General features: G+C 26.1%; 2 protein-coding genes across 2 annotated transcripts in view; one reads left to right on the forward strand and one right to left on the reverse strand.

Annotated features, from left to right (window-relative positions):
- LOC129984201 (SUMO-activating enzyme subunit 2-like) overlaps positions 1-8,146 on the reverse strand; it is a 39,418-nt gene extending 31,272 nt beyond the window's left edge. The window contains exons 1-2 of the mRNA XM_056094023.1: positions 7,956-8,146; positions 2,903-2,986 (exon numbers count right to left, since the gene is read on the reverse strand). Of these exons, the coding sequence (XP_055949998.1) occupies positions 2,903-2,986; positions 7,956-8,099 (228 nt within the window). The 5' untranslated portion in view covers positions 8,100-8,146. The remainder of the gene's footprint in view (positions 1-2,902; positions 2,987-7,955) is intronic.
- A 255-nt stretch (positions 8,147-8,401) lies between these two features.
- Positions 8,402-9,171, forward strand: LOC129984203 (NADH dehydrogenase [ubiquinone] 1 beta subcomplex subunit 6-like). The gene has a single exon (XM_056094024.1). The coding sequence runs from the start codon at positions 8,498-8,500 to the stop codon at positions 9,029-9,031; it is 534 nt and encodes a 177-aa protein (XP_055949999.1). The 5' UTR covers positions 8,402-8,497; the 3' UTR covers positions 9,032-9,171.
- Positions 9,172-11,473: the final 2,302 nt, after the last annotated feature.

Consider the following 11,473-nt stretch of genomic DNA (forward strand, 5'->3'; position numbering starts at 1 on the left):
ATATAGATCAGCTCCTTTTCGGAGGTCAAGAAGCTTTTTTACATTTGGAGATGCAGTAATGTAATATGTACAGAAACATCATTATAATAGAGAAAAATTACAGTGCTTAAAAAGAATTAAAAGAACATTATTTTTTTCCTTAATACTTTCTAGTTCTGACCTTTTCTCTCATAGCAGTAAAAACTATTTGATTGATAGATATAATTTGTATTATTTATAAACTAATTTTATATAACTTTTTTTCTTTTTTTAATTCTTCAGTTGCATTCTGTAAGCAACTTTTCTTTAGTCCAGTTTTAAATTCACTAAATAAGTTAAATTTTAAATAATTAAAAAATCATCTTTTTGCTCCCCCCCCTGTTTTCTTTGGGGGGGGACATCTTTTTTGTGTGTGTGTGTGTGTTGAATTACTTTTTCTTTCAATACCTTTCACACTTTAATTTGCTACAGGCAACTTTATAGTCCCATCAAAATTTAAATGTAATTTATTTTCAGAATATTTTACGTAATCAATAATATTTCATTGGTCTTAAAAAATAGTTACTTGTTTATTACAAGAAAATTACCTTTCTATATCAGTTCGTTTATGAGAAAGAATTAAAAGTGAGTGCATTATTTTCTTGTAATTTGCTGTTTATCATTTCCTAAATATCCATGCAAAAACAACTGTCAATACTAAATGTTTAAGATAGATCACCTCAGAAATTTTGAAGAATTTGATATTGCTACTTTAGTTAAAAAAGAATCAAACTCAATTAATATAAAATTGTATTCATTTTCTTTAACGCACTTGTATTCTCATTAAACGAGAATACATTTTTCAATTTGTTATAATAACTATAATTATTTGAAGCTAACTTTTTTTAGATTAATACAGCATAAACATCTAGTTATTCTGAAAGAAATTGGTTATCTTTAAAAAATATTTTAATGCTCGACACTATAATTTTAAATCAAAAATTGTCTTATATCTTCAGAACAATGTCACTTTATTTTATTCTCTTGAATTATTGCACATTGTTCTTAATTTTATTTGAAAAATTGTTCCACACTTTTAACTAAAATCAATGTAAAATAAAATTTAATTCTTTAGGGGAAAAAAAAAAAAAAAAAAAACATTTTGACTTACAGAATTTCAGATAAGCTTCAATTATGTAAACCCCTTCCCCTTTTTAGAAAATATATTAACAACACTAGAAGATGCATGCCCATCGTTTTAGTCAACCAATCATATTTTGGAACTGTCTCTCAAATTTAATCACAAAAAAAAAAAATGCAGTACAAAATTTGATTTGATTTGATGATGAAAAAAATGATTTGTTTTCTTCTAGTAGAATTTCTCATATCCATACTATTTACCAATATGCCAATCACAACTGAACAATAATTTTACTATCAAACAAAAATTTCATATTAATGCATAAAAAAATGTTTTAGAAACATAATTTTCAAAAAAGATAATACGAATGAATTTTATAAATTTTTGTAGCAAACACTTTCATATACATCAAAACCTCATTAAAATGCTGCCCTTCTATTAAAAAAAATTCTTTTTGAAAAAATTAGAAGTGACATGTGTACCTTTAATGTATGAAATTAATTTCTCGTAATTGATATTATTTTTAAATTATAGAGCATTTTATTAAATGTATGGAAGGTTTTAAACAAACACAAAAATAATTTAAAAAAATGTTAAAATTAAATATTAGCACTAACATTCATTTCATGTTACCTATAGCATTCATTCATATGAAAAATTTAGTAATCTGCATTCATAATTTTGAAAATAAACAAAAAAATGGTTATTGGAAATAATAGTAATTTCTGATAGTTCATAATTCAATAAAAAGATATATGAGAAGAAGGAAAAATTATTGTAAAATACTTATTTAATTAAAATAAATTGTTTTAAAACTATAATAATGGCTCAATATTTTACAACTAGATTTCAATTTCAATACCCAAAATTCATACATTCGCTTTCGTAAAACATGGTATGATCCATTTGACATTCAAATTAAGAAAAGGAATGTGTCTGTGGGGGGAGGGGGAGCTCCATATATTTTTTAATAAGAGATCCATTAAACCTTAAATTCAGAATAGTAACAAGAGCTGGGTTTCAGTTAAGCTGCCTTTTAAAGCAGTAGGCACAATCATTTATAATTATTATTTCAATAACTTGTCATTCTGAAAAGATATTAACAAGACATTGGGCAAAAATATTATGTATGTATGTATATATATATATATATATATGCAATAAATTAGATATGGTGGCTCATCTTTCTCTTCCATAGTTTATTTTAGACTATCAGTAAAAGTTTGATTTTCATTAGCTGGCAATGATGTTTCATTCTATTTATAAAAAAGTACTAGCAAAGTATCATGTACAATAAAAATTACCAATTAAAATTATTTCCAGTTTTATAATCAATTTCCCTGACATTTCCCCAGTCTCCTGGAATTTCCTGATGGTTTCCAGTTTTCCTGCTCAGTTGACAATGCTGATTTTACGCCAAGATGAATTAATTTTATTTTCATAAATTTCCATACTAGGAGCTCATTGTGAGGAGGGAATTAAGATCTTAGAATAGAAAAAAGGCATTTTAGGGCCTTGAAGCAAAAATTACGGCCTTTTTGAGGCCTATGGGAACTCCATTGGCAAACAGGTGAATGAAATATGACAGAAAAAGTGACAATATTTCAATGAAGCATTTATTACACAATTTAAATTCAATTTTCCTTTAGTAAAATGAGATATTGATACATAACAGAAACAATGAAGTCAGAATTTTTTTTAAAAAAATTATTACTAAATAATGCAGACTGAAGTAAGAAAACAAACCTATTTTCTTAATAAACAACATAGGAAAATAAAATAAAAAGTTATAAGATTACTTACAATTGCTTTTGGTCGACCAATATGTTGCTTATGGAAAAGAAATTGTCGATTGAGATTGCTCAGTTCAATGGTATCCAAATCAATCTAAAACATATTAAAATATTTAGAAAGAATATTTAACATGGCTTCAATAAAAGCAGCTTTTATTATATATATAAACTACTGGTCAAAAGTATTGCACGTTTGTAAAATTTTATGTGGTTTTTTTTTCTTTCAAGAATAAGCAAATTTTTCTAGCACTTGTGCCTTGTAACCAGCTTCACAGAGCCTCTTGTGAACTGTTCTGGGACTAGCAATTTTCAGACAAGGACTTATTCTATTCTCTTGCAAGTGTACCAGAACTTGCAAAGCCATTTTTTACGGCATAATCGTGTCAATGTAGTATCAGCACCTTTTTGAAGATAACCTCAGACAACCACCTCTAGGCTTTTATATGTACGGTTCCTTCAGTTTTGAATCTCTTTATGAGATGTGAAACAATCGACTCACTGCAGTCGCACTGATGAGTAATCCTAACATTTGAAATGTTTTCTTGGTGCATTAAAATAACAGCCTGGAACTTCTCACGAATTAATTCACACATTTTTTAAAAAAATGAACAGTTTAAACTGAAAAACTACATACAGCGAATGCACTTCGACAGTGCAACAAACGAAATGAAATCCTTCGAAGTCGGAAACGATCTTATTATAAATGACAGGGATGAAATAATCGTTACCTTCGCAATAGCTTGAAATTTCTCCACCACATTTATACAAAATATCTCTATAAATGCAAAAAGTATTACTTCTGTGGGGCTTATTCTTGAAAAAAACGTGAAAATTCTCAAACTTGCAACACTTTTGATCAGTAGTGTATATTATATATATATATATACATATATATAAGTCACAAATAGAAATAAATTAAAATTTAATGTAAAAATATCCTAAATTATAGATATTTTTAAAGATTTAATTAATTTTCTTCATTAGCTATCTATCTATTAAATGAATCACGACATACATTTAATCCTCTCTGGGGTGGTTGTCGCAAAAGAGGACCAAGTTTTAAAATTTTCTTTCTATGTATATATATATATATATATCCTATTGGGTTTAAAATCCCAAAAATTGCTAGAAAAATAGCATTTAGTCTCCGTTTAGAAAAATAAATGGCAGCTGGAGCAATTTTCGTTTTTTTTATGGCAATAATTTTATGTTAAAAATATCCTAATTTTTTCCCTTCATTTTTTTTTTGCCTTTTAAGAAATGAAATTTTAACAAAATCAACCATCCCTTTTCCTATAATATCCATCAATTTTTAAATCATAATTTTGTTTAATCTTCAATTTAATTTAAGAATGAACCAAATTGGCTGATTCACAGGTGTCCGCATTTGAGGAAGCTGCCCCTGTTCTTCAATCAACTGTCTTTGTGTGAAAGGTGTTATTTGAAATTTTGCAGAGAAGGCAATGTCAATTCTGTGTTCAGGTGGTAAATCTGTTTATTTATCTTCAGATTTGGAAAAAAAGAAACCCATGTTTGAAGCCAGAAAACATTTCACATTTAAGATTTTTTTTTTTTTTCTAGACTGTTACTTGTTTCACCCTCATGTTCAGCTTTACTTTTTGCTTTCTTTTTTTTTTGTTTTTTTTTTTTTTTGTATATATTTAGTTTTAAATAGCCATAATTTTTAATTAAAATTTTTTCCATGATTATTATTGTATTTGACATGTAAAAATTATACAGTGAAGGATAAAATAATGTCCATATGCCCATCAAATGTTTTCCTCGATCCACCCTATTCGCTATGCAGTATAAAAAATAAAAAATGTGCACAAAACATGAATAATGTGCAAAACAATAATTTCTCATTATGTGTTAGATGAAAAGACATTTTTGCATGCTTAGAAAAATTTCATGCTAAATAATAAGTTATTTTTAATTTTTTTTTATATATATTTTTCACTTTATTAATGCAATTAAAACAATAAAATGTAATAGTAAATATTTATTTTTAGCATTTTAATTAGATAATTTTTATTCTTAGTTTATTTAAATTATAATTTTTTATAATTTAATTTATATTAAATAGTAACAGTTCTTATCTTTTAATTATTTATAAGATTTAGTTTAGAATTTTTTATATTTAATACTTTAAATGCTTCAAATTACCTAGAACATGAATTAAAATGTCCTAAACCTAAAATATTCATAATTACTGCTTTTGTTATAAGGAATTTAAGTAATTATTTCAAAAGATTTTCTTACACAAAGATTGCTCTAGACATAGTATGTCCTCGTTTCAGGACACCACCCCCTGCAAAAGGAGGCAAGTTAAAAAAAAAAAAAAAAAAATTCGTTGCAAAATCCATGCGCATACAATCTATTAATCATACTGATTGTGTTTCATCATTATATTACAAAAATTTTAATGACTCGCACAAGAAAGGGTTAATTAGCAGCCAGATGCACTAATAAAGTCATTTGAATAAAACACAATATTCATATTTATTAAAATGATTATATCAAACAGAAAAAAAAATTAAAAATAGCAAGTGAAAGGGAAAGAAAAACCTGGTTGAACCGCTAAGATTTAAATAAATATTTTTAAAATAATATTTTAAGAAAACTAATATTGGTAATAAATAAAACAAAATTCTCTCAGCATATTTTAATGAAAAAACTTTCTGATTATAAAGAAAGATAACTACTATGTCTTTCTAAATTTTGGATTATTACATTGATATCTAATTCGAAATAAATAAAATTTTTAAAAATGTGTCTTTTTGTTTTTATTATTGATTGCATGACAAAGTTATGACAGTATAACTGTGTGAACTTGAAGACATGCTATGGAAGGAAGTATATTGATTGAGAATAAAACTAAGCATAAAATTTACACAGAGAGAAATTTAGGTATCTTACAAATAAGGTATTGCACATTATGAGGTATAAATTAGTCAAATTAGGTTCATATTTTAAGGCATTTGTATGTTAATGATTATCGGATAGAATTTTGTTTTGATGACAATAGTTTGCCAACAATTACATTTTTCTTATTTCAATTATTGGTTGGCTTCTATTTTAGTGTGCTCCTCAGTGTGTTGCCTATATGATAAATCAAACAAGCAAATGGAATAGTTTTCCTAGTAGTCCTAATGCTGACTGCCCCCCCTTTTTTTTTGTTAAGTTGTGTATCTACTACAACAATATTGTAAAATATGAAAATTAAAAATAACCAACAAATAAACATCAATACAAAACTTTATTAAATTACATATTAGAATTGGATATATTATTATTACGGTAAAAGTAAAGTTTAAGGTACGGACCCTCACCAAACCGCGCCAAGATATCGCCAAATGCTACAAAATTCGCCAATTGTCCTCCATCTTAGATTGCTCCAAAATGGCGCTATTTTTACTTAAAAAATGATTCTAATGGGGCCCCCCCCCAACCCCCCGACACAGAATAATTAAAATATCCTTAAAAAGACTAAATAAAGCAATTTTTACATAAAAAATTATAAAACAGACAAAAAATTAACCCTTTTATTTGGTGCCGTACCTTAAACTTTACTCTGGCCATTATTACTAATAAAACATTTTAATGCTAATTTTTAAATAAACTAGGAACACTTTTTTTTTTTTTTTTTTGCAATTTTTACTGAATTAAGTCTAATTAAAATCAACTCTTCATAAATTGCGTCAAAATGAAAAATTAAAAATATATGCACAAGGTTTTTTTTAAAAATCATTTATCTTTATTCCACAATTTTGCATTTTAAACACATCTCAATCATCATTTAAATCTAATAGAATTTTTTGTGATTTACTGTTCTTTTCGTGGATTACCTGTGATAATTCACTAAATTAGCAACTGTTCAAGAATCGATGTCTAATAATTGGGACAATCAGAAATATTACAATTGCAATTATATTGGATATTGGAGTGTTTTAATACTACATGGTAGAAAACCAACCAGTACAATATTTGCATCACTAAAAAATTCGGCTTTTTTTTAAACAGGAATTCCTAAATCATTCCAGCTTGAATAAAGAATCAGTTGAACAGAGTACATATATTTAGTCTTTAAAATTTCTAAGATTAATGAAAAGTATCAGTTTCTAGTAGAGAAGTAAATGTGAATGTATGGTCCTTCATAAATACTTTTTATAAGTCCATATTTCATAAATTAGATTTTCATGCTACATATATGCATACTAAAATACTTACAATAACAGTTCTACCATGTATGTGGATCATACATAAGGGACATAATCAAGAATTTACCTATATTACAATTTCAGATTGTATTTTTAAAAAAATTTTAATACTTTAAATTATTTTTAAAGAAAGTCATTATTCCAAATGTCCAACAGCAATACACTCATACGTGAAGCTATACTTTTAAAACAAGTAATAAGTGACCTCTTAATCACATAATACTGATGCGTAAATACAAAAAAAAAAAAATTACAGCATACTCAACAATAGCTTCAATCACGCTTAAAATCTGTAAGATAAAATATACCGGCATTACTATTAGAAAAACCAAATGATTTTCAAAATGACAGCATTGCAAACTATAAAACTTAAACAATACAAACGAACGTTGTATATATAGTATAACCAAGAAAGAAACGAGAAAAATCAATGTAAAATGAAACAAACCCACTTTATAATATCTAATAGTTCATCATTCAGTATTTGATAGAGTAGAATAATGTACATTCATTTACAAAATTATGATTATTTGCTCATGCAATCAGATATATTTTCCAGCATTTTGATATTAAATATTAATATATATCTTCAGTTTGATCACAGACATAATCGGCAAATACAATACAAATGAAGCTTGGTGTACTGAAATGCCGGTTGATAGTTAAGAGTATATTAATTGCTTAATTTCTTAATAAGGTAAAGGATATAGACCATTATTTTAAAGATATTATAAAAATCGCGCAAATTTTTAAGCCATTTTATCAACAACTATATATAAACAATAACAAAACCAAACATGAGCGTCTTTCCACGCTTCCGAAACAATAGATGATGATACTTACAACATGCAACTCTTCAAAACCAGTCAATACAAGATTCTTCAATAATTCACATCCAATACCTCCAGCACCAACAACTAAGATTTTACAACTTTTTATTTTTTCGTTTAAAGTCTTTTCTAACAAACCTTCAATATGAACCGCCATTTCTAAGTTAAATAAGTGCCGACTGCTTGAAACGAAATAATAAGATTTAACTGTTGCCAAACAGAATAAAATTGCAGCGTACTTTCAAAGTATTTTAAAATAAATGCAAAACCTTATGAAAATTGCTGAGTAGATTTTTTATGAAATTTATTTTGGTTCAATATATATATATATATATATATATATATATATATATATATATATATATATATATATATATATATATATATATATATGATGGAAGATTCTCCAATTAATCCTAAACAATGATGATCTATTTAAACGATTTGAGATCCAAAGAAAACACTGATACTTCTACTATTGAAAACCAAACAACAACATTAAAGTGACCTCTCCAGCAAATTGCTTACTGAAAGTAATAAATTACTTTTAGTATTATGTCAGATCAAGTTTCAAAATATAACTATCCTTCATCGCAAACAGGAGGGGTCAAACCTTTGAGTATTAGAGGTATTTTTGAAGATGAGCGTCGGCGTTTGTCAGAAGAATTCACTGATGAAGAACGAGCATGGAGAAAACAGTGGCTGAAAGATCAAGTATTATCTCCAAATGAACCACGACCAGAGTCTGAGGAATGGATCAGAGAAGTTCGAAACCCTATTCGACGCTTTTTATCCAAGCCATGGCAACTTCTTGAGTCATCTACGGCTCCTGTAATAGGGAAAACAGTGGCTGCTCATGTTAGATATATAATTCCCAAAACCATAGTTATATTAGCTGCTACCTATGTTACCTGGTATCATCTCAAGTATAATCAGAATGATTGGACTCGATGTTATGGAGTTACCGTAACTATGCCTAAACCAAGAGCATTTCCTGGAGATACAAATTTTCCTGCTCAAGCAGAAAAAGTGGAACCTAATGATTTTTGTGATCGGGGTTTCAAGGATAGAAAGGTTTTTCTTGATTAATTGATCCATTGTTATAGATATATAGTTGAATGTATTTTCAATTCTACTTTCTATTTTATAATATAGAAGTAGATTTAAAGAGGAGCCATCCTAAGTCCAGATGGTTTAATTATTAATAAAATGAGATATTATAAATATCATTCTGTTATTTTCTGTGCAATTAATTTCGATTTTTAAATAAGCAATATAAAATAATATATTTTACTTGTTGAATATTGTAGTGAAATTGAGATGGTTTGGGGGGGGGGGAATTAAGTATAAAGCAAATGCTTCGTTAAATAGTCATTACTTTAGAAATTGAGTTAAAACTTTTCATCGCATTATTATTTACTCAGAAGTAAAAGATTCTGTTATCTTTTCTCATTTACATATTAATGTATTTTTTACATTATAAAACTTCATTTTAAAAATATAAATATTATTAATAATGTTCAAGATAAATTGTTTATATCTTAGGTTATATATCAAAAGCCACTATAGAATTTATTGCTCATAGCATGATTTTTTTTTTCTTCTTTAGAGATTCTTGTTTTGACTGGCTAATTTAAAATTGGTTAATATTTTCTGCTTTCCTGAGATTTAGATAAAAGAACACTCAACATCAGATTTCTTTTGGTTGTAAGGCTGATTTAATGCCTGATTGAAAAATAATCATTAAATGATTTATATTCTTAAAATATTAAATGCGCCTTTTTATGACAAAGAATTAGATGTGTGATATATTAGTATTATGTGATGTAAAGAATGTGATTTATTGATAAAGAATTAGAAGTATATAGAATAAATTATTTCATGATAATGGTATAATTACCATTAAATGTAAAAGTTATTCAGATATTTTCTTCAGCTTTTAAATTTTAATTATAATGTCTTTTACCCAAAACTGTAAAGAATTCAAGTGAAAATAGAATCAATTTACTACTTTTAATTTCCTTAAATACCAAGAAATATCATCCTGTTGATTCTTTAAAGTGAGGAAGATTTCAAATAGAAAGAAAGGAAATTTATTATATATGCCACAAAAATCAAATAATTTATAACAGAATGGTCAATAAAACCAAGACCATAATAACATGAGAAAAGTAATGGTATTGTGTATTCTTTTTATTCATGAAATAAATAATATTAATAATTGAAACAAATAACTGAAAATGAATATGTGTTTAAGAAACAATAAAGTTAAATAGTTTGTTACAATTAGAATTCAAATTATATAAAAAGGATTTCATTATATATTGATGACCAGTAATTTAAAATGGAGTAATGATTCAAATAAAACTGATGAATTAAAGTTTTTTTTTTGCTTAAAATATTTATCACTTTTGATGACTTCAGCTATTTTGAATAAAAACAATCCAGTGGACCAAAAATTAATTAAAAAAGAAATAAGATTTATAAGAATGATTCTGCAAGGCAAATAAAATGTTAAATAGAAAAGATGAATGAAATTTTAAATAATTTCAAATATAAACTTCAAAGGGCAAAATTAACATAATTTAATTTCTATGAAATTTATGTACCAGAAAGTATATGTTTCTCATATATATCTGTGAGTATGCCTTTTCATCAGAATTCTAATTCATTTGTAAGTGTTGTGATAAAGTATTGTGTTTATACAACTCAAAGGATCTAAGACTTCAGTCATACATAATTTTTGAAAAAGATTGGAATTTTTTGAGAAAAAAGAGAACTTTACAAAGTATGTGAATTGTGATATTAATATCATAATTTTGAAATTATTAACAATTGATGATTTATAAGAAGACAGATTGTCTGATGTCAATTTAAACACTGACATAGGAGTTATTTCATATTCCTTTAAAGATATAGATTCAATTAAAAAGGCTTCAAACATATTTTATTAGAAAAAGGCTAATAGAAAAGCAAACTTAATTCAGATTATATTGGTATATTTAATACTCTCAGACCATCAACACTTCAGACAACAATTTAAAGATTTTTTTTAAAAAAATTATAACACCTATGCACATAAATGTATAATTTTGAAATTAAATTACACTTTTTCATAGTTTGTAATAATGTATTAGTAGTGTCTTAAAAAAAAAACTTCATTGCGTTTAAATAAATGCATATCAATAGTATCAAAGTTGTTTATAAAAATTTCAATTCTACATTATTTTTCAATACATCCTTGAGAAACATATAAAAGATGCTTTACCGTATAACAATAAGGTATATTTGACATTTTTTCTAGTTTTAAATGTTGATTTTCAATGAAAATGCATGCATGAACTTTATCTATAAAACCAAGATACTTGCTAGACTTTGATTGCTCTAAAAAAAAGAAAATCAAACATTAAAAAAAAAAGTTGTTGTTTTTTTACTGATTATTTGTAATATTTTAATTCTTGATTGAAAATGGCAACTATAATATTAATTATACAACCATTTATTTAAGATTCAGTGCTATTCAAAGAGGAA

The sequence above is a fragment of the Argiope bruennichi genome, chromosome 9, assembly GCF_947563725.1.
Source record: "Argiope bruennichi chromosome 9, qqArgBrue1.1, whole genome shotgun sequence".
Lineage (NCBI taxonomy): Eukaryota > Metazoa > Arthropoda > Arachnida > Araneae > Araneidae > Argiope > Argiope bruennichi.

Coding starts and splice junctions, on each gene's coding strand:
- LOC129984203 (XM_056094024.1), top strand. CDS start 8,498: ATGTCAGATCAAGTTTCAAAATATAACTATCCTTCATCGCAAACAGGA.